This window comes from Hibiscus syriacus, unplaced genomic scaffold, assembly GCF_006381635.1.
Source record: "Hibiscus syriacus cultivar Baekdansim isolate YM2019G1 unplaced genomic scaffold, ASM638163v2 tig00109997_pilon, whole genome shotgun sequence".
In the NCBI taxonomy this organism is placed as follows: Eukaryota; Viridiplantae; Streptophyta; class Magnoliopsida; order Malvales; family Malvaceae; genus Hibiscus; species Hibiscus syriacus.
In genome coordinates, this window is record NW_024062555.1 from 106,963 (window position 1) to 130,697 (window position 23,735).

At 35.6% G+C, this 23,735-nt stretch overlaps 2 protein-coding genes and 2 pseudogenes across 2 annotated transcripts; all 4 read left to right on the top strand.

Moving 5' to 3' along the window:
* The first annotated feature begins 1,228 nt into the window (after positions 1 to 1,228).
* LOC120212138 lies at positions 1,229 to 3,729 on the top strand (annotated as a pseudogene).
* Positions 3,730 to 5,249: 1,520 nt separating this feature from the next.
* On the top strand, positions 5,250 to 9,342 carry LOC120212142 (zinc finger BED domain-containing protein RICESLEEPER 1-like). Its single transcript, XM_039210558.1, has 4 exons — positions 5,250 to 5,423; positions 6,889 to 8,876; positions 8,961 to 9,036; positions 9,116 to 9,342. The coding sequence occupies exons 2-3, from the start codon at positions 8,021 to 8,023 to the stop codon at positions 9,014 to 9,016; spliced, it is 912 nt and encodes a 303-aa protein (XP_039066489.1). The 5' UTR covers positions 5,250 to 5,423; positions 6,889 to 8,020; the 3' UTR covers positions 9,017 to 9,036; positions 9,116 to 9,342.
* A 3,458-nt stretch (positions 9,343 to 12,800) lies between these two features.
* LOC120212143 lies at positions 12,801 to 22,759 on the top strand (annotated as a pseudogene).
* LOC120212144 (serine carboxypeptidase-like 42) lies at positions 14,699 to 15,584 on the top strand. The gene is made up of 4 exons (XM_039210559.1): positions 14,699 to 14,807; positions 14,898 to 14,993; positions 15,108 to 15,222; positions 15,301 to 15,584. Exons 1-4 carry the CDS (start codon positions 14,701 to 14,703, stop codon positions 15,448 to 15,450), a joined length of 468 nt encoding a protein of 155 aa, XP_039066490.1. The 5' UTR covers positions 14,699 to 14,700; the 3' UTR covers positions 15,451 to 15,584.
* Positions 22,760 to 23,735: the final 976 nt, after the last annotated feature.

The window sequence follows — 23,735 nt, forward strand, 5'->3', positions numbered from 1 at the left end:
TAAAATATACTTTCATTTCAAATTGATTCTCAAATTTTCGAATGTGCTAATTTCATTCTCAAATTATAATTCTTATTTTAAAATAATCCTCCAAATTTAAAATATTTCAATTTCATCCTTAAAATATCGATATATGCTAATCACATGTTCTGTGAATAAACCATTTAAAAAATATTTACATAATACCGATAAACATTTATATGAAAAATAATAATTTTATAACAATTTTATTAACATGAGACATAATTAACATATATCGATGGTATGGATAACACTTTTGAATAAGAGTCGTAATTTTAGGATTAAATTAAAATATTCAAAAGTTTAAGGATTAATTTAGAATAAGAGTTATAATTTAAGGATGAAACTAGAACACGTAAAATATTTGGGAACCAATTTAGAACGAGGGTTATAGTAAGAGTGTGTGTGGTGCAATTAATTGCCGAGGATAGGGTATTATTGTCATTTCGCTTATTTCATGGCTCCCCTTACCTGTCTCTCTCGTCTATAATATATACGCATATAAATAGAGTCTTCCCAGTTTCCCTGTCCGTCCATGCTTCGTCCTTTACCCCAAATTTCTCTCTTTTATCTTTTATATCTGGAATTTTGTTCGCGATTGTTAATTCTGGATTCTCGTTGATTTCTCTTCAACTCGTAAGTTCAACTTTTCTCATTTTTCAGTGTTATTTGTTGGAAGATCGATGGTGATCCTTGATCGTGTTTGTTAGCTAATTTGATGATTTTAGATTAATTGAGATCATTTTTTGATCTGGGTATTTCTCGGTTTTCTAAGATCTGTTCTTAAATGTGAGCAAAATTCCAAGTCCGTGGATTAGATTGCTTTTTTACCTGTTGCTTATTTGCTTGTTAATTGGATCTGGATCTCTTTCCCTTGTTTTATATATATATGTTGGAATTGGATCTGATAACGAAGATGGTTTCATAAGCTTTTGGGTCGTTTTCTTCTTCTTTGTTCCTTGAACTTTGATTGCAGACATTGAATTGAAAGAGATGCTGAAATAAATTCAGACCAAAACAAATTTAATATATATTTACACACTTATTCATGTATGTATGTATGTATGTATGTGTATTGTAATGTGATTTGATTGCACTGATGATCTTAGCCACCTATGCTCTTTGTTGATCCGTTTTTAATGTTGATTTTGCTTACACTGTTTTTCAGGTGCTTCCTTTACCTGGTTTTGGATTTGCACATGTATCATTTTTTTATGTTTAATCGTAGTTTCTGGGTTTATGTTTCTGTGTATTTGTTTATGCAAGTTGGTGTTGATTCTTATTATATTTTTCCATAGTTCTGAAATTAGGTTGTATATTTCTTTCTTTTTTGTAGAATTAAATATGGCATCTTATACGCCCAAGAATATCCTGATAACTGGGGCTGCTGGGTTTATTGCATCTCATGTTGCCAATCGGCTCGTTCGTAACCACCCGGACTACAAGATTGTTGTACTTGATAAGCTTGATTACTGCTCGAACCTTAAAAATCTAATTCCTTCGAAGACGTCCCCGAACTTTAAGTTTGTCAAGGGGGACATTGAAAGCGCTGATCTTGTTAACTATCTGCTTATCACCGAGTCTATTGACACCATAATGCACTTTGCGGCTCAAACTCATGTTGATAATTCATTTGGGAACAGTTTTGAGTTTACGAAGAACAATATTTATGGCACTCACGTCCTGCTTGAAGCCTGCAAAGTCACTGGTCAGATCAGGAGGTTCATTCATGTCAGCACCGATGAGGTTTACGGGGAGACAGACGAGGATGCTGTTGTTGGAAACCACGAGGCTTCCCAACTTCTCCCGACAAATCCGTATTCGGCAACAAAAGCCGGTGCTGAGATGCTTGTAATGGCATATGGCAGGTCATATGGATTACCAGTTATTACGACCCGTGGAAACAATGTTTATGGTCCCAAACAGTTCCCGGAAAAATTAATTCCCAAGTTTATCCTATTGGCAATGAGGGGGAAGGTCCTTCCAATTCATGGGGATGGTTCTAATGTGAGGAGTTATTTATACTGTGAGGATGTTGCTGAGGCATTTGAGGTCATTCTTCACAAGGGCGAAGTTGGCCATATTTATAATATTGGCACGAAGAAGGAAAGAAGAGTGATTGATGTAGCCACCGACATATGCAAACTTTTCTCGATGGATCCTGAGACAAGCATCAAGTTTGTTGAAAACAGACCATTCAATGACCAGAGGTATTTTCTTGATGATCAGAGATTGACAAAATTGGGATGGTGTGAGCGAACTGTATGGGAAGACGGATTGAAAAAGACCATAGAATGGTACACCCAAAACCCTGATTGGTGGGGTGATGTGAGTGGTGCGCTGCTACCGCACCCGAGAATGTTGGTGATGCCCGGTGGTAGACACTTTGATTCTGAGGAAGTAAAAGAGACATCATATGTAAGTGGTCCTAATCAGACCCAAATGGTGGTTCCAAGCCCCAAGGGCGGTAGCTCTTCCCAGAAGCATTCCTTGAAGTTCTTGATCTATGGCAGGACTGGCTGGATAGGGGGTTTACTCGGTCAGTTATGTGAGAAACAAGGTATTGCCTTCGAGTATGGAAGAGGACGCTTGGAAGATCGCTCATCGCTCAAGGCAGATATCCGAAATATAAGCCGACCCATGTTTTTAATGCTGCCGGTATTACCGGTAGACCTAATGTTGATTGGTGTGAATCTCACAAAACAGAAACAATTCGCACCAATGTTGCTGGTACTTTAACCTTGGCAGATGTTAGCAGAGAGCATGGGCTGTTGATGATGAATTTTGCTACCGGGTGCATATTCGAGTACAATGCTGCACATCCGCAGGGCTCTGGCATTGGGTTTAAAGAGGAAGACGAACCCAATTTCACCGGTTCCTTTTACTCGAAAACCAAAGCTATGGTAACTACATCGAACATCCGTCATTAGATTCCGGTTTTGCTCGTTAATTTATGTCTTGAGTGTGCTCACAATCTATCTCCAATCTTTTCCAGGTTGAAGAGCTGTTGAAAGAGTATGACAATGTTTGCACCCTCAGAGTCAGAATGCCGATCTCATCCGATCTAAACAATCCCCGTAACTTCATCACCAAGATTTCACGATACAACAAGGTGGTTAACATTCCCAACAGCATGACGATCTTGGATGAACTATTACCGATATCCATCGAGATGGCAAAGAGGAACTTGAAAGGCATATGGAACTTCACAAATCCTGGAGTCGTGAGCCACAACGAGATCCTGGAGATGTACAAGACTTACATCGACCCCGAGTTTAAGTGGGTGAACTTCACGTTGGAAGAACAAGCCAAGGTGATCGTCGCACCGCGAAGCAATAACGAGTTGGATGCATCCAAGTTGAAGAAGGAGTTCCCCGAGTTGCTATCAATCAAAGAATCACTGATTAAGTACGTCTTTGAACCCAGCAAGAGAACCTGAGCATATTAAGCTTCCCTCATTGTCACTGTCTTCCACCACATTAATTTTACTCAAAACTATATAAGACATATGTGTTGCTTGGAAATATGATTGTCCTAGAAAAAACTGAACACTTTGTGTCTGATACGTACTCGTTCCGACGTGCATGCTCGAGTTCGAGTAACACAAGTATTTAGGGTTTTCTTCCTTCACCCTTTTTAGCTGCAACAGAACTGTATCCTAATTTGTTTGAGAAGAACTTGCTATAGTTACTTGGCGAATTTTGTTATCTGCATGCATGCATGCATGCAGGTGTATTATTTTTGTATTTCATTAGTTGAATTCATATCATATTTTTATTTTATTTAACATCGATTTTTCTTATATTCCAATAATGAATCATCTTCAATGCACCTACCACATTCGTATGGATGTTTTTAACATTGTTAGCTGTCTCTTCAATCATCCTTCTAAAACCGGGGGTAGATTACACATATGTTCTCTGAATATATGATATTGCTTTATTAAGTCCTCGGAGTATTAAAAGTTATAAAATTGTCCCCAACTATAAGATGTTTTGTTGATTAAAAGTTATAAAATTATCACCCGATTACTCATATGTTTCAAACTAGTATTTTTTCGTTAAAAATTTGGCGGTCGTTTGAGCTGGATATTAACCTGTTGACCGAGATACCATAAAATCTGATCCTATAACTATTTGAGTTGTATTTTGTGTAACGACTCTCCGTTCATATTAGGTCGTTGAGCCAATGCTTGAAATATTATGTCGTCGAGCTAATGCTTGAAAGCAACGACAACACCATTAGACATTATTAAAATATATCTTTATCTATCCCGGTTAACAAGTTGATGTCCATCAGTCAATTTTTTAATGAAAAATGACAAGGTTGAAACATGTAAATAGTCGGGTGATTATTATGTAACTTTTAATAGTCGTGGACTCAACAAAATAACATTCTATAATTAGAAAATCATTTTAAACTTTTAATATCAGATAACTCAACAAAATAACGTTTTATAATCGGGATCATATATGTTTTTCATGGATTCGAGTCATTTTCTTTAACTCGATCTTTGCATGGTTTAATACATTCCTTCATGTGATAATGATATACTATTTGGCTATATATCTTTTGACATTTACCATGAGAAGTATATAATTGGAAAAGATCTGTATTCAATTATCTGAATGCGTCCATTGATAACTAATTTAGAAGTCAAAGAGAATTCATCAAGTCATTTTAGAGATTTTTCTTAAAGGATTTAAGTTCACATAGCTACGTTTGTATATATGCATTGTCAATGACTAATAATCTATTTACTAAGCGTTATTTAAGATGTGGAATCTCATTTATAAAGAATAATTGATAAATATGATGAATGGATTTAAGTAATCTCCTTGTTTAGATAAAATTAAGAAGCTAAAAAAACCTAACTTCTAACTCTCATTATCGAAAAAAAAATCACGAATTAAACGACCTTGATGATTATAGGGATAATTATTTCTAGAGGTATTGAGTTCGAGACTAAAGACTACGAGATATTTAAACGTTTATTGTAAGTGATTTAGGGTTTTTAGAATAGATACTACCGCTTATTGTCAATATTAGATGTGGGATTTTTTGCGCCATTTTCATAATGTATGGGTTTAGTTTGCTCATTTTTCATCAAAAGAGACTAAAATACAATATGATATATTGTAGAGGGACTTGTATACCACTTTTACCCAAAGTCTAGGGGTTTGTTCCCCAAAACAAACTAGCGTCTCTTTGCGATTGACCCACCCAACTCTCATTCGGATTTCGACCCAAATTCTCCTCCATAATCCAAAGTCCAAACTCCGATCCACTCTCTCCGTCTCTCCTCCTGGTTCTTTTGTCTTTTATAAACAGAATCCAAACCCTAAAACCTTCTCGGATCATCCGATTGGACCAGCCTGTGGAGCCAAACTTTGGTTTTCTGGGTATAATTTCCTTTCACTTTCCTGCATGTCTTTTATTTGATTGAATTTGATCGAATCCCTTTGTTATTTGGCAGAATAAACATTTTTTATTGATAGGTTTTCTTTTTAATATTAAAACCTTTATCTTTTGAGAATTATTTATCTGAATTGAATACGAATTTGCTGCTTTTTAGCTTTAACTTTTGTTGGGATTTTGTTATATTTGCGTTTCATTCGTTAGAAGATTTTTTTGAGGGATTCAATTGAAAAATGGGCTTTCTTAGAATTGTTTTTGTTCAGTCGACTTTGATTTTGGTGGATTTATTACTATAATTTAAATAATTTTCTTGGCTTCTTTTATTTCTGGAACTTGACTAAAAGTTTGGCTTTTTAATCTTTGCTTTGCTAATTGTTTCTTTTATCTTTAGTTGTTGGATTTTTGTGTGTGTTTTATATATATATATTTATCAATGATCATGTGTTCTTATAAAGTTCTAGATAAATACAATTTCAAAAAAAAAAAAGGGCGAATTGCATTTTTCATTGAATAAGAACCTATAGATTACATTGACAACATTCTTATTTGGAAAATAATATTTCTCCAAGTAATTGCAAAGGTAGCTAAAGAAGTTTAAGTTCAGTCGGTACGCTTTCGTGAACTCTATATGAGCTACTCCTTTCGGTTGCTGCTATTAGCCTAGGAGGCTAATTGAGAAGGAATTAGGATAAGTTTAAAACATGTACTTCTAGTTGGCTCGGAGCCTATTCTAATTTATGGCTTTGAGCTATTGAAAACAAAGAACTATTTGTTACTACATATTAGAACAAATTTTCAGCCTTACAGTGTCATTCTATTGACGGAGTTGCAAGGGATATATTTTGTGAAATTATTTTCTTTTGATAACAGATTTAGGATAAAAGTCGAGATAAAGAAATCGTCACGTGTAATTTCTCTCGAATTGTGTGTGCATGCGCGGTTGGAGGTGATTTGGGGAGAAATGAAAGTAAATAATATAATTCTTTTATGACTTTTCCAATATGCCATTTGTTTCTCAATGAATTATGTTTCAGAAACTTCTTATTGTATTGAACTCATGGCTTCCCCGTTTATCTGTTGTTTGCAATCCAAACAGTGTGATATTGAATTTACTTCATGTAACTTTATCCTGCGGTTTTGATTTGTTTCCACTCTCCCATGGTTGTCGGTATTTTTTCTGCACTCCGACTTATCCTAGTTGTAAGGGTACACTGATTTGCATATTGTAGCACTGGGGAATAGAATTGCATTTTTGTACCATGCTGCTTGTGCTTTTTCACCAACTTATCATCGATACTTAATTACGATTGCATTTTAGGATAATTGATTAGTTAAAGGTTCTTTTGGTGCATGTTTGATGTTTGACGTCCTGAAGTTATGTTGTGAATTAATCGGTAGTTTATTCGAAAGGCAACTATTTTGACATATGGCTTTACTTTTAATATCCAGACTTTGGTTCGTTTGAAGCCTATGCGATGGAAGTGGCTAATGAATCCTCTGCTAAGAAACCAAAGAGATTGACTTCTGTTGTATGGAACCACTTTGAAAGGGTCAAGAAAGCCGACATATGTTATGCGGTATGTGTTCATTGTAACAAGAAATTAAGCGGATCGAGTAATAGTGGAACCACCCATCTGAGGAATCACTTAATGCGGTGCTTGAAAAGATCAAACTATGATGTTTCCCAACTGCTTGCAGTGAAGAGGAGGAAAAAAGAAAATACCCTTACCATTGCGAATATCGCTTATGATGAAGGGCAAAGAAAGGACGATTATATGAAGTCCACTATTGTCAAGTATGAACAGGACCAAATAAAGGATGAAGCTTTCAATGTGGGAAGCAGTTGGTTCGACCCTGAGAGAAGTCGGTTAGATCTTGCCCGCATGATTATAATACATGGCTACCCGTTAGCCATGGTTGAACATGTTGGATTCAAGGTGTTTGTCAAGAATCTGCAGCCGTTGTTTGATGTTGTGCAAAATAGCAGCATTGAGCTGTCTTGTGTGGAAATTTATATGAAGGAGAAGCAGAGAATTTATGATATGTTAAGTAAATTGCAAGGCAGAATTAACCTCGCCGTTGCGATGTGGTCTTCACCCGATAATTCTAAATACGTATGCTTGACTGCACATTACGTTGACGATGATTGGAAACTACAAAAGAAGACTCTTAATTTCTTAACACTTGATTCTTCTCATTCCGAAGACATGCTTTCCGAAGTAATTATCAAGTGTCTACTGGATTGGGACATAGACTATAAGCTGTTTGCCATGACTTTTGATGATTGTTCGATAATGATGACATTGTCCCGAGAATAAAAGATCGTATTTCTGAAAACAGGCCGCGTTTAAGCAATGGTCAACTGTTAGATGTGCGCTCAGCCGCACATATTCTGAATTCAATTGCTCAAGAAGCCATTGAAGCTCTCCATGTAGTCATCCAAAAGATTCGAGGAAGTTTTAGATATGTTAAAAGTTCACAACCAATACTAGTGAAGTTCAATGAGGTTGCCCAGCAACACGGAATCAAGAACCACAAGAGCTTAGTTCTCGACTATCCTATACGATGGAATTCAACATACATGATGCTCGAGACTGCTGTAGAGTACAGGAATGTGTTCCATCGCTTGCCAGATCTTGATCCTGACCTTGCTTTAAGTGATGAAGAGTGGGAACGGGCAAGTTCGATTACTGGCTATTTGAAAATGTTGGTTGAAATCATTAATGTATTTTCCGGCAACAAATGTCCCACTGCAAATATATATTTCCCTGAAATTTGTCATGTCCACATTCAATTGATTGAATGGTGCAAGAGCGCTGATGATTTTCTTTGTTCATTGGCAACAAAGATGAAAGCCGAGTTCGATAAATATTGGAGCAAGTGCAGCCTAGCTTTGGCTGTAGCAGTGATCTTAGATCCTCGATTCAAGATGAAGTTGGTTGAGTATTACTATTCCCAAATTTACGGCAGTACCGCTTTGGAACGAATCAAAGAAGCATCTGATGGTATCAAGGAACTCTTTAATGCGTACTCTATCTGCCCGACTTTGGCCGATCAGGATTCAGCTTCACCTGGCTGTAGCTTACCTAGCAGTAGTAATAATACTAGAGATAGACTAAAGGGTTTCGACAAATTTGTCCACGAGACATCTCAGAGCCAAAGTTCAATATCGGACTTGGAAAAATATTTAGACGAGCCCGTATTTCCTCGTAACTGTGATTTCAGCATCTTGAATTGGTGGAGGGTTCACACACCGAGATATCCAATCCTGTCGATGATGGCACGTGATGTTCTAGGAACTCCTATGTCAACTGTTGCACAGGAGTTCGTGTTCAATGCCGGAGGCCGGATGCTTGATAGCAGTCGATGTTCACTGAATCCTGATACTCAACAGGCTTTGATATGTGCACGAGATTGGTTACGGACGCAATCTAATGGTACGTGCATCATCGTTATCCCTTCTAACAATCATTTCAAAATCACAATCTCTTAACAATACACTACTGATATAAAAGTAATAGATGCGACGCCATTACCGGGCCATTGCGCTCTACCCCTTTACGCTGAAGCAAATTGATCCAGCCTTTTGCCTGCATGGTAAGCCTCTGTTGTAAATTCTTACCCTATTTGCTGGTTTTTGTAAGTGCCCTTATTTTTTCTGGGTGTCTCATGCAAGGTACATGGATCCTTTCTTAAGCTGATAAGATTGCATTGAAGCACTTGAGCTTTGGGTGTTGATCAGATTCTATTTGATAATGGTGTTTCAATGTGGCTTATAACCGTGCCTCAATTCAAGGCAACTCTTTGTTATTGGTTGATGTAGTTATTTAAATTTAAGTTTATAGTTCAAAGATATATGTTGTTCGAACTCGGATTCGGATAATAAAATGCACTTTTATGTTATTTCCAGGGCATGCAAAGACTGTTTATTATTACTGTTGCAAACCCTAAATAGACACATGTTCATGTTGCGAGTATTATAAAATTATACGCAATTGATGTGTAAGTATACACAATCACGAAAGTAATATAATGATGAGTAAGTATTATCCTCAAGGATTGGTGGAGTTTATGAATTTGGTCATAGCAATACACTAATTTATGCAAGTATAATGATGACATTTACACTGATGATGCCTAGGCAAGGAATTGTGAATGTGGGGTAGAATGATGGTGAGAAAATATGGATGAGTGAACAAATGTGATGTCGTGGCAATATAAATGTTTATAGTCTAAATAGGTGAAAATGTCAAGACAACGCATAATGGTAAAAAACAAATAAATGAAATAACTTGATAATTCTCACACGGGAAGCTTCTATGGGAATGAATGGTGGGGAGTCACTTAGGAAGTTTTAAACTTAAGTTGATATAGTCTTTTAGTGCCTTACTTGTTCGACGGAGTTTACTAAAGATGTTCTATGTTATCTCTAGTCTAAGAACATAACAGAATAGGATGCCACGACATCTCCTCTCGGCCTGAGCAGTTACACACTAAACCATTGATTACGCTTAACCCTTCTTAGTCGTTGAAATCTTAGCTTAGTTTATCCCGAATACTAAGGGATTAGGTTCTAGTAATTAACTGCAACCCATTGCTTATGCTTATCTTACTCTAGTTTCTCTCAAATACTAAAGAATTAGTGACTACGTTTCTCTCGAACACCTAGTCTTGTACTTAAGAAATTGACATTCTCATATCTCCTACAATCTTAAGAGATTAAGAACTCATAAGCAAATAAGAAATAAGCAAAAGAAAAACATTAATCAACCATTCAAAACAAAGTTTAAAGCATCCATAAATGAACTCCACCAAATATAGTCTAGTTCATGGTGAGGTTCGAATAAACCATAAAAAAGCCCAATTTGTTCATTCGTTCCTTACAACCCAATCGAAGATCAATCATAAAATGGAGCAAATGTTGGAGAAGAAAGCACTAAATGTGCACGGCTGACACTTCTTCAAACCACCACGAACGACCACAGTACCTTGCCCCTCTTGGGTGCAAGGGCCACTCCCTCGAGCTTCACCAATGGAGGAACACCACTAAAAACAGATGTGAAAAAAGAAAAAGGAGGAAGTTAAGCTCGTCAATAGAGGAAGAGAGAGTTGGATAAGATGATGAATTAGATATATCCAAAATGGTGTCCTTTTCTTTATAAATCTAAGGAATGTACTTAGGGATTTTTTTCAAAATTCCCATCATACCCCAAGTACAATCCAAATGCGTGAAGATTGATTCCATAGGTGGCAGTGGGTCCCATTTAGGTGGTTACCAGCACAAAACACGTGCTAATAACAACTGTCATTTGTGAAAATATATTTTTGTCATTTTCTGCACCAGAAATGCCAGGGCATTGCAGTTTGCTTCAGTAACTTGTGATGCCGCGACATTCTTCTCTACTCGCCTTATGCTTCTTGTTTCTTGCACATCACCAAAAGCCACACCTTTCCCATCTTATAGCACCTTCACAAAGTAAAATGCAATGACAAAACACAACCACCAAAATGCAACTATATGAAACTGCATGCACCTAAAATGACCTATATGAGCATTTAGACAATCAATAACTAAATTGAAAAAGGCCTTAAAAGTAGCATTTTTACGGAGTTATCAACTCACAGGGAAGAGATGAAACCAATGACTGTAGAGGGCAACCCCTCAAGGAAGAATGATTTATCTTAGCTGGAACACCCGAGGGATGGCCAGCGGGTCGATCTTAGGTTGCTCATATCGAAAATGAATAAATAAATAAATAAATGTAAACCTCTTTATCAATTGTAAACAATGGAAGGAACATATTTCAAAAGCATTTTGTAAGCCCAGCGACCTCGATAGATAAGGAATTGTTGTTATTCAGTCATGGTTTGAGTATCAGGAACGTCAGGAGTGTGAGCGTTCAATGTCAAATGGTTGAGAGTTATCTTTGAACAGATATTGCCCCGTATTTACTTCAAACTAATAAAAAATGATTTTTTTTTCAATGGTATTATAGAATATCCTTAGAATCCATGTATCATAGGATTATATATCTCACAAGTCTCACATTACACGATTTATCAATTTTCTTGTTAGTGATAATAATGATAATTTATTTATGGGTAAAGTACATAAATGGTCCCAAACTATAGGATATTGCTTTGTTGAGTTCCTTAATTATTAAAAGTTACAAAATGATCACTTAATAAGCAATATGAGTTCTCAACTATTAAAAATTATAAAATGACCACTTAGACTTTGCAGATGACACAATTAAGCTAATGGAGAAAGGGAAAAAACCATCCATGTTTTAGGGAAGTAATTAAACGCTTTTGAAATTAAGAAGAATTATAATTTTATATAGAGTAAATTACAAAATTCATCACCGAACTTTCTTCTCAAATTGCTTTGGGTCACTATAGTTTAAAAAATTATTTTATTCATTTAACTTTTGATTCTTATTACATGACATTTTCTTCTAAAAATTATAAAATGGACTCAAACTTTCTTCATTTTTGTTAAAAAACCTATAGTTCGAATTACATTTGAGTTCTCGATGAAAAAACATCTTCTTTCAAATCCCAATGATGGAGAGATGGAAGAGGAGGAAACGAGTTGTATACCTTATTTTCACGCTGATCGAATGGTGAGTATCATAGATCATTGTGATTTAAGGTTTTACGGGAACTAAAGATTTGATACACGATGTCCTGTAGACTGATGCAATTTAAACCACCATCATCAACATTTTATTTTAAGTCACAGAAAACTTTTGTTCAGGTGAATATTGTGTTTATGTTCAAAGTAGTTACTGCTTGAACATCTTATTTGAACGCTCGTACTTTTGCATACGTGGGGCTTGAATTCGGGATATAAAAAATATCTTTAGATTCTTCCAATAGATACTTCCAAATATTAAATAATACAAATATCTAGATTATTTTATGGATATTTCTACACATTCACTTCTTCTATATTAATCTAGAATATTCTTAAGATATATCTCCTAAATGATAATTATATATTTATTTAGAAGTTTCATCAGATTTCAACATTTTACGATCTCAAAATCATAAACCATGGTTTAAAGAAGAAGAAAAAAAGACAATTAGAGATGATTGATTTTATCAACATGAAGTGATAATTCCGTATTTTTAGAGCCAATTAAACTACCTTTAGTAATAACCACCACTAAATGTTATTTGGCAAACAAAAATAACAAATCGATGACTAAAGAAAGACGATGACAATTCAAAACCATGCGACACCATTGGTTTGTTAGCTGATAAAACGGTATATTTAGATGGAAAAGATGAATATTATACATATATATAAATAGCTCTATGCATCAACATTCAAGTATTGCAAATAAAATAAATAAATAATTTGGTATCCTTATTTCCTCCAAGTAAGGATCCAATGGAGTTTCATGTTATAATCTTTACTAGTTATCTTCTGCTTGCGCATGCAGTTGGAGTTAATGGGTTCCCGATGGATGATTTGATAAGTAAATTACCGGGTCAACCCGATGTTCATTTCAGACAATTTTCTGGGTATATTGATGTGGATGATGGTGGTTTCGGTCCAAGTCTTTTTATTACTTTGTTGAAGCTGAAAAAGATCCCATGAATCAACCCCTCACTATTTGGGTGACCGGAGGTTAGTTTTCTTTTTTGCATATATACATAGATGATTACTTTATCTCTTAACGTTTCATTTTTATCAAAACGATCCCTATTGAATGGAAACCGTTAGTCTACTAACGACCATCACATGTTGTTGATGTGATAATGTTACGTCAGCAATATATATTGACCGTTAGTCAACAAACTATTTTCATCCAACCTGATCTGTTTTGACAAAAAATAAAACATTACGATAAAATAATCTGAATAAAGAACAAAATAACCATTCATGGTACTGTAATTATGCCATTATCCCAATATTAAAAGAATCACACCGCTTCATACACATAGTTAATCATATGTCAAATTGTACATTTTCCGGGATGAGATCACATTATTACCTTATATGTTCGAACATATTTAATGCATCCCACAAGTATAATTTAGTATTAAGATATAATAAAGTATTTTATGTAATAATATTCAGGACCCGGGTGCTCTTCGGTTGGAGATGGGTTTTCTAGTGTTGGTCCTTTTGTTACAACAAAAAATGCTCGTGCCCTCGAGAAGAATCTGTTCTCTTGGAACAAAGGTTGTCTAATCTAGTTTTATTTTCTTACCCTTTTTTATACTGATTTGTGCATATATATATCCTTTCTCTCTCTTATTTTATTCATATTAGTGTATATAAATATAGGGAAAAAAGAGAGATTAAAATGACATGATGAATGTAGTTTTAATCGAATGTATCATATGATGCTCATTATATGATTTTGTTGCAGTGTCAAATCTGTTGTTCATCGACTCTCCTATTGGATGTGGATGGTCATATTCAAATACGAGTAGCGATTATAATAACGGAGATGACAGTACTAGTAAGATCCAATATATATTCCTCGTGATTTTTTGATTTAAATATTCATATATTATGAGAATTTCCATTGGTTTGTATATTACAGCAAAAATATTGGTTAGCTTCATGCAAAAATGGTACGGAAAATACCCAGAATTCAAGGCGAGAGATGTGTTTCTAGCTGGATCAAGCTATGCAGGACATTTCGTACCTAATCTTGCTAATGCTTTACTTGATCACAACAAGCAATCCAAGGACTTCAAATTCAATGTCAAAGGATTGGCTGTAAGTACAATTCATAGTTGCTCGGCAAGATGATTTTATTATAAAACGAATAATTCTTATTTAGATTGTATGCCTCGTTAAAAACCTTCCCGTTCTGAACAGTTGGGGAACCCTTTGCTTCGTAAAAAGCTAGACGCATTAGCAATGTACGATTACTTTCACTCGATAGGGCTGGTAAACAATACAGTGTACGAGCAAGCCAAGAAGGAATGCAAGACCCTTGACGAAAACAATTACTCTTCTAAATTCGAAGCCAATTGGACTAAACCTTGCAACGATCTGATTGAGAATGCCCCTTTCATCGCTTTCAATTCTTCCGATCGAGGTTATGTCATTTCGAAACGCTTCGATGTCCAACGCGATCCCTGCGACATGACAAAATTGAATGATTTGAGCCTAGGCAAAGAGGTTTCCTTTTAGTTCCTTTTTCTCCCCCCGATATTTTTCTTTTATCAATGATATCATTGCGATAAATCTTCGATTTTCGTCCAGCTTACCAAGGTTAGTCATGGGCAGACATGTGTGCTGCCCCAAGGGCGCAGTTCTATTTTAATCTTCCGGAAGTTCAGAAAGCTTTCCACGGGAACCGAACCAGCTTGTCATATTCATGGAAGGGTTGTTACTCGTAAGTTCGTCTCTAGAGTCTGGGTGACTTACCCAAAATTAATTTTTAAAAAAATAAACTTTTCATCGTATCTCGTTTTAATCGATGTAGGGATAAATTTAAGTTCAACGAGAATGATAAGAACCGTGACATGCTTCCCGCCTTAAAAAGGCTTCTCCAACAATCGGTTCACATTACAATATTCAGGTCGACATTTATTCATCTTCTTTTTCTTTATGTTCAATAAAAATAGTAATCAAATGACATTTTTTTCTTTATTTTTTTGTTCGATCTTATTTGCATTTGATTGTAATGCTACAGCGGAGATGTAGACGCTCTGGTGCCTGCAGTGGGAACCTTACAACATTTGTACAAATTGGCCGAGGACTTAAACATCAAATCTACAAAAGAAGAAACCTGGAGTTATGAAAACAAGGTTAGCTTTTTTATGCATTTAACGTGTTATTTGTTTTATAATTACAATTATTTGTTTTATAATTACAATATTGAGCAGGATGGAGGGAGGAAGTATTCATTTGGAGACTTATTGACGTTCTTCATAGTGAAAGGAGGTGATCATCATGTTACATTTTCTCAACCATCCCAAGCTCTTTATATCTTCACTAATTTTACGATCAATCGGATTCACAACGACAAGCAGTGAAACCCGAAGAGCACTGGGGACCAATCCTTCCTGTCTACTGTAATATGTATATGAGCAAGAGATAACAAAAGATACATGAAACTTTGTAAACTATTAATATTTTGCGATGCAATAAATCCTTCTATTTTTATTAAGTTTGTGTCTAACAATCCAATAATTATTCGAAACATTACTTCAGTCACCAAATTTTAGCCGCGATAAATGTAATTAAACGATTTTGATATAACAAAGGGCTAAATGTAATTAAACGATTTTGATATAATAAAGGGATAAATGTAATTAAACGATTTTGAAATTTGTAACCAACAAACATCTCCTAGAGTAGTCATCAATAAATGAGACAATGAACTTTGCTCCGCTTAGGGATGTAACTGGTCCTTGCCTCTAGAATTTGATGTGTTGAATTTTAACCGATGTTGTTTAATTGTTATACAATGCTCACATAAAGAAAGTGATACCTTTGTTAAGCCTGAAATTAGCTTTTGTTCCACAAGGACTTTCATTACTTGTTCTAACATGTGTCCATGTTTCTGATGCCATAACATTGCAGAATTTGAATTGCATGGGGTAATTGAGGCTTCTGCTTCTAGAAAAAGTCTCTCCCTTCAACATGTATAAATTTGTTGTTATCTTTTCGCCTTTCATCACCACAAGCGCTCCATGGAACACCTTCATGGTCCCTCTATGTGTTTCGATCTTGCTTTCATTATTATCCAATAATTTGTAGGATAATAAAATTTTCTTCAAGCCTTTCACGTGTCGTACATCTCAAACAACTTTAATCGTTCCATCATACATCTTCAATTTGATGGTTCTAACCCCAACCATTTCCAAGGCATGATCATTGTAATTGTACATAGATCCTCGTGAGATAGGCTTATAATGATGGAACCATTCTCTTCTTGATGTCATTTGATATGTTACTCTTGAATCAATAAGCCATATATCTGCAAATCTCTTTCTACTTTCCATGGTGGTTGATGCTTCACAACATAGAGCATCCCCATAATCTAAGAGTTTACGATATTGCCTTGTGGGTTGGAGTTTTTAGCTAAACTCCAACAATTCTTCTTCAAGTGATCATTCTTTCTACAGTTGAGAACTTTAAATTCTTCTTACTTCTCGATTTTGATCTACCACGGTTATGACTGTGAAAACGGTCGTTTTGATGTCAAAATAAATTACTCCTTTTCAATTAATAAATAAAGGAAATACGTAGTAAAAAGAAGTAAAGATCGATCCTCAGGGACTTAGAAAATTCCAAATTTCGGTTTGAATTGCTTATATGAGGTGATAAGTAGTAAAAAGGGGGTTTTAGTAAAAATGATTAAAAAAATAAAAAGCGATTTAAAGAAAAATAAAGAAAATAAAATTTAAAGGTTGAAAATGAATATGGTAAAACAGCCTCAAGCCTTGCTTTGACTCAATTTCCTTCGGATCATCGAATTAGATTTTCCCTTCGGGATTCACGTCGGTTACTTTGTCTACAAGGGCAATCCTCGTGACTCTTCTTTGTATACCAAATACTTGAGGCATTCTTTGATTCCAGCTTCGGAAATTGATCTGATCAACATCAATTATCGTAGATCAATAACAGTTTAAGTTCGTGAAGACTGACTCGGATTGCTGTTTCAATAAATACTAATTCCGATCTCAATTCCCTCTTAGCAAGGCAATCTAGCTAAGTGTGTTCCCAGGAAGTCGAATGTGCTTTCAATAAGTCGATCCTTCCTCGCACACATTTAATAGCAACAACATCTTGACCAAAGTCAATCTTTGATTTTGAAAATTGTTTTGATTTTGAAAATAAACTCAGAGATTCAGAGAGATATTCCGAAGTTATTCAAGTGTTTTTCAATTCTCATGTTGGAATTTACTCATCGCTTCAGCTCTCGGCTTATGAGAAAATTATCTAAACATGACAAAAGTCATACTTAGCATATTTAAAAACAAATCTTAAAAGAAAAGAAAAATGAAAACTTTAAAAATAAAAGAGAACTTTTATAAAACTATAAAGGAGACGAAGGATAAATTATGAGTTGTGTGTTTAGGCTTGCTCCAAGAGGGTATTTATAGCATCTAAAAACCTAGAGATAAGCATAGAAATTAAAATTAAAATAATCCTAAAGATAATTTCAAATGTTTTCTAAATTCAAACTTTAAAATTTAAAAACAAGTCTCCTAATATATTTATGCCCGTCCATCTTCCAGAAGGCGCTGACTATATCTTCTAAAAAACTACTGTTGACTAGACCTTCGAGAAATTACCACGTGATCAGATCGTGTCATGCCCAGAGTCATTCCTATGTCTCCAGCCGTGACCAAATAATAAAAAATGTAAAATTCTCTCGTTTTACTATTAAATTAGGAAAGTAAGACTCTCCACAAAAATAAGCATAACACAACCAAATTAGCAGCAATAAATTCATAAGATCGAAGAATTAACGAGCAAATAATATCAATTTAGAACACTCAAATTCCCCCTCACTTATTTCATGCTTGTCCTCAAGTATGATACAATCAAATACCTTTCTTTGTCAAGTCTCGCATTCAATGAGACAAGGTAGAGACCACAATAATTATCCAAGTCAAGACACCAATCAATTGAACAACACCAATTGGAGCAACTTAAATACAATTATAACATCCATTAATTCATCAATCTCAATGACCATAACTCAACACCTTACCAAGATTCACTCAATGTGTTTGGGGTATAGAAACGCTCAATGTCAAAACCGACACGATATTACCATAGGCCTGCAAATAAATCAAATCTCCACTACTAATAAGAACAAAATGCATAAATCAAAGGGTCCTTTATTGGTTGTAACGGGCTTAGGTAAAGGTGGGAATAAGGCTAAATATATGGGAAAAAAATTCAAGACGAGGAACTACAAATAATAAGTAATGCTCTATCAATCGACTGAGTACAACAAGATAAAAGACACAATACCATCAAACAACACATTTCCTTTCGAATTGAATTTGATTTTTCCACACTTGTTTTGTTGCTTTGTTTTTCCATTTTTTTCTCATGTCTCTTTCTGTTTTTTTTCGAACTATTTTTTCTCGAAAAAAAAAATAAGAGAATAACCTTTTTTATTTTTTTCTCTCTTTTGCACATCACACAAAAAAATTCCCTTGTTCAGGAGCATACATCAGATAAACTGTTCACTTGTCCTGAAAAAGGTAGAAAAGAGGGGAAAAATAACAAGGCTTGGTTTATAAATGTGGTAAATACAAAGAATGGAAATAGACTCAAGAGAGGTTAACTATGGGAAAATGCATGGGTAGGCAATTTTAGTGGGGAAAATGAAGTGGTTAATCCTAAAGTGCCCAAATCATTTTTAAGCATCATGTTCATGTGTAATCTCGACAATATTTAAAATGCAGGTTCTAGAATACCAATGTCAAATTCGACACACTCAATCTAACAAAATGAGAGCAAAATGATATGCTTGTAAAGGCTCAAATCTCACCAAATTGTTTTCATGCATTGAGCTAAGCACATTTCAACAAACAAAATCATGGAATATCACAAGAAATCTAACTTGATCACAATTCATGCTATTTGCTATCAAGAATATCCTAACCTAAACAAGTATGTGTTCCCAAACAATCATGGCATTTCAAAATATTCAACAAGACAAAGGAATTCAATGAAATTTTTCGCAAATCCAATCAACACATACTAGAATCAAAACATAGAGATAAGCAAAGGGAAATTCATCTTAGACTCTATTCCCCCCTCATTTAAAGTGTTTTCCCCAAAATGTAAAATTAAAGTACAAGAAAAGGAATAGAGTTCTCCCCGGATTTATTGTCGACCATGGCCACAGTGGGAGGTGTTGGGATGAAAAAGTGGGTTGTCCGGGTTGATACCGTGAACTAGAAGTATGGTCAGGTGGTCGGTGGAAAATTGACATTTAAATATTCTATAAAACCATAAATGAAATGGTACATTAGTAACGGCTGAATGAAAATAGGATCAAAATTTACCTTCAGGGTATTGTTCAATGCCGCCAAATACATGAAACACAATGGGAAATCCAATAGGCGTGGTTGAGAGGAAGAGGTGGCCACGGTTGGTATGGAATGGAAGGACAGTGATGGAAAGTGTGCCAGAGATGGACGAGGAACAATGCTCGGTCTGGGCGGAGAGGGCGGTGGGTGTGAAGGCCGAATGATATGGTGCGGGTGCAAAGTTGGGTGCGTGGCCTAGAGCTCACGTCGGGCGAGGAGTAAGTTGTAGTGGCTGTGGCTCAGATTCACTGGGCACTTCAACAAAAGTTATAGTGTTGAGCGGCGATGCCCAACGAGGACGGTTGGTGGCGCGGCCTCATGGTGTTGTTGGTTCCTAGTGCAAACTGTTACAAGTAGCAGCAGACGGGTAAAAGTATATTGGATCGAATGGAATGACGCGGTAAGGACAGTAAGTGCGAGCGTGGCGGAGGAAAGAGGCGATGGACTATATTTTGGGATGAGAAATTGGGTTGGTAAAGAAAATAGGCAGGAAAGGCGTTGGTTTGTTTTCTTTTTTAGGTTAAAAAGCACGTGGGTGGTTTAATTTAAGTGAAATTGGATTAAAATTGAAAAAGATAAGGAGAGATAAGATAGGTGGGGCTCGCGGTCAAAGAAAAATAAGAAAGGGAATAGATATGGTGAAAGGGCTACAGCAGATACATGCTTTAAAATGGGGGCAGAAAGTGATATGTGTTTTGCTAACATGTGCCGACCTGCTAGTAGAGATGCTAATGTGTGCCGTTTAATGAAATAATGCACATAGTGTTGGAACATGTTGTTCCACTAATCTGCGCGAAAGGTGCTGCTATTTAGGGATTGAATTCTGTCACTGTTCGAATATAAATTTGCAAATCTACCTCGTTTAAGCTCGATAGAAAACATTTGGTCCCTAAAAATAAAAAAAATAATTAAATTAGATTTGCTTAATCGAAATAAAATAAAATAAAAATGTAACGAAATTAAAAACAATGGGTTGCCTCCCACGAAGTGCTTTTGTTTAACATCGTTAGCTCGACGACCTGATTCAGACTACAGGTTCTAAGAGAAATACTTCATCCACTTCATATGTTTTTTCCAAAGAACAATCACCAAAGACGGAGGAAGAACGTGCACACATGGTAAAGGTGCCGTATGCCTCAGTAATTAGAAGTTTGATGTATGCCATGGTATGTACCAGACCAGATATTGCTCATGCAGTGGGAGCTGTTAGCAGGTATATGAATAATCCAGGCAAGGTACATTGGGAAGCAGTCAAATTGATCCTCAGATATATGCGGGGTACCACAAACAAAGCACTTTGTTTCAAAGGTGGAGATACGATATTGATAGCTATGTAGATGCTAACTTAGTCGAAAATATTGACATCAGAAGGAGCACTACAGAGTATATCTATACTCTAGGAGGAACTGCAGTGAGTTGGGTTTCTCAACTACAGAAGATAGTTGCTCTCTCCACAACTGAAGCAGAATATGTCGCTGTTACGGAAGCTAGGAAGGAGATGGTTTGGCTCTAAAGTTTCTTGGAAGAGTTAGGCAAGAAACAAGAAAACAATGTCTTGTATTGCGACAGTCAAAGTTCTATCTATTTAGCAAAGAATCCGACTTTTCATTCCAGGACGAAGCACATACAATTGAGATATCATTTTATCCGATCTCTTCTGGAAGATGGGATTTTGAAACTTGAAAAGATTAGTGGAGCTCAAAATCCGGCAGACATGTTGACAAAGACGGTGACTACGGACAAACTGAAGTTGTGTTCAGCTTCAGTTGGCATGCTAAAATGACAAGACCAGAAATACTGCTGCATTGATCAAGGTGTGAAGACAGATTAAAATCAGTCTTCAAGTGGGAGATTGTTAAAAGTTAGTTCAAAGTTTGGCAACCAACTTTGAAAAATGTTTTTCAAAGTTTGGTAAATGTTTCTTTGAAAAATGTTTTTCAAAGTTTGGTAAAGTTTGATAGATGTTTGTTGAAAATAGGAATGGGTAAATTCACTTTAGTCATTGCACTTTAGGGTATTTTCAAAGATTAGTCCCTAAGTTTCAACTATAAATACCCTAGCTCATTTAGCTTCAAAATCATCCCAAATCCCAAAAATCATTTCTTTCTCCCAATACTAGAGAGATTTCTTGTGAGTAGTGAGTGTTTTGTAAACACCTGTAAATTTTCTCTCTTAGTAAAAGATATGCAGCAGTCCGGAGACGTAAGCACAATTGGCTGAACTCCGTTATCAATTTCGGGTATTATTTTTCCGCTTTTATTTCGCATTCTCACTAATCTGGTTATAGAGAAATTACTTGTACTCGGTATATTTCCCAACACGATATTTTTCTTTTATCAATGATATCATTGCGATAAATCTTCGATTTTCGTCCAGCTTACCAAGGTTAGTCATGGGGCAGACATGTGCTGCCCCAAGGGCACAATTCTATTTTAATCTTCCGGAAGTTCAGAAAGCTTTCCACGGGAACCGAACCAGCTTGTCATATTCATGGAAGGGTTGTTACTCGTAAGTTCGTCTCTAGAGTCTGGGTGACTTACCCAAAATTAATTTTTTAAAAAATAAACTTTTCATCGTATCTCGTTTTAATCGATGTAGGGATAAATTTAAGTTCAACGAGAATGATAAGAACCGTGACATGCTTCCCGCCTTAAAAAGGCTTCTCCAACAATCGGTTCACATTACAATATTCAGGTCGACATTTATTCATCTTCTTTTTCTTTATGTTCAATAAAAATAGTAATCAAATGACATTTTTTTCTTTATTTTTTTGTTCGATCTTATTTGCATTTGATTGTAATGCTACAGCGGAGATGTAGACGCTCTGGTGCCTGCAGTGGGAACCTTACAACATTTGTACAAATTGGCCGAGGACTTAAACATCAAATCTACAAAAGAAGAAACCTGGAGTTATGAAAACAAGGTTAGCTTTTTTATGCATTTAACGTGTTATTTGTTTTATAATTACAATTATTTGTTTTATAATTACAATATTGAGCAGGATGGAGGGAGGAAGTATTCATTTGGAGACTTATTGACGTTCATCATAGTGAAAGGAGGTGATCATCATGTTACATTTTCTCAACCATCCCAAGCTCTTTATATCTTCACTAATTTTACGATCAATCGGATTCACAACGACAAGCAGTGAAACCCGAAGAGCACTGGGGACCAATCCTTCCTGTCTACTGTAATATGTATATGAGCAAGAGATAACAAAAGATACATGAAACTTTGTAAACTATTAATATTTTGCGATGCAATAAATCCTTCTATTTTTATTTAGTTTGTGTCTAACAATCCAATAATTATTCGAAACATTACTTCACTCACCAAATTTTAGCCGCGATATCATGTTCTTATGGGCTCAGAACTTAAATGAGATATTAAAAACGCCGTATTCGAATCTCCCAGCATCAGCCATTTTACTCTAGACATCTTCTTGTGCCCTCAACATTTCCCACAACTCTCTTCTATATAAAATAAGATCCTTTTGACCCTGATCATCCAAGCATTGCCCGCTTCCTCGCTAGAATGAATTTTATCTTCCAGCAGAGCCACCTTAGATGTGAAATTCCCGCATGACTTATGATTCCACTCTTTCAAAGCTCTTTTCAGTCTCCTCAACTTGATCTCAAGGACTGATTTATTCCCCGAACCACTCTTCAATACATCGTTAATCAAATTCTTGCAATCGTCCGATCTAAGCCATCCATACATGAACTTATATAGTCTAGGACCCCAAACAAGATCACATGTTGACAGATCGAATACGGCTCTTCTCAAACCAATTTGTTCGAAGGAACTGGATCCAAAAATCCATTTATTTTCAATCGAAAATCTATCCAATCCTCTTCTCAAACCAATCACTTATATGTTTAAACCATTTCTTGTCAATCGAAAATCTATCCAATCCTCTTTTCAAACTAATAGGATATCTTTTATGTCATAACCCACTTTTAGTGCCAGTTACTTGTACATATACCATCAACATGTTTAAAGTCAAAAATATAATTTCGGTGCATCAATGCACCGTTTGCTGCAGAGGGTAAAATTAAAGATTTCCTGTTGATTTTGGTTGAAAATTGGCAAGGGAAACATTACTCATTTAGTCCTTACACTTTAGGCTATTTACAAGATTAATCCCTAAGCTTCAACTATAAATACCCTAGTCATTTTAGCTTCAAAATCATCCCAAATCATTTCAGCTTTTTTCCAATACCAGAGAAATTAGAGAGTTTTCTTAAGAGTTGTTTCTC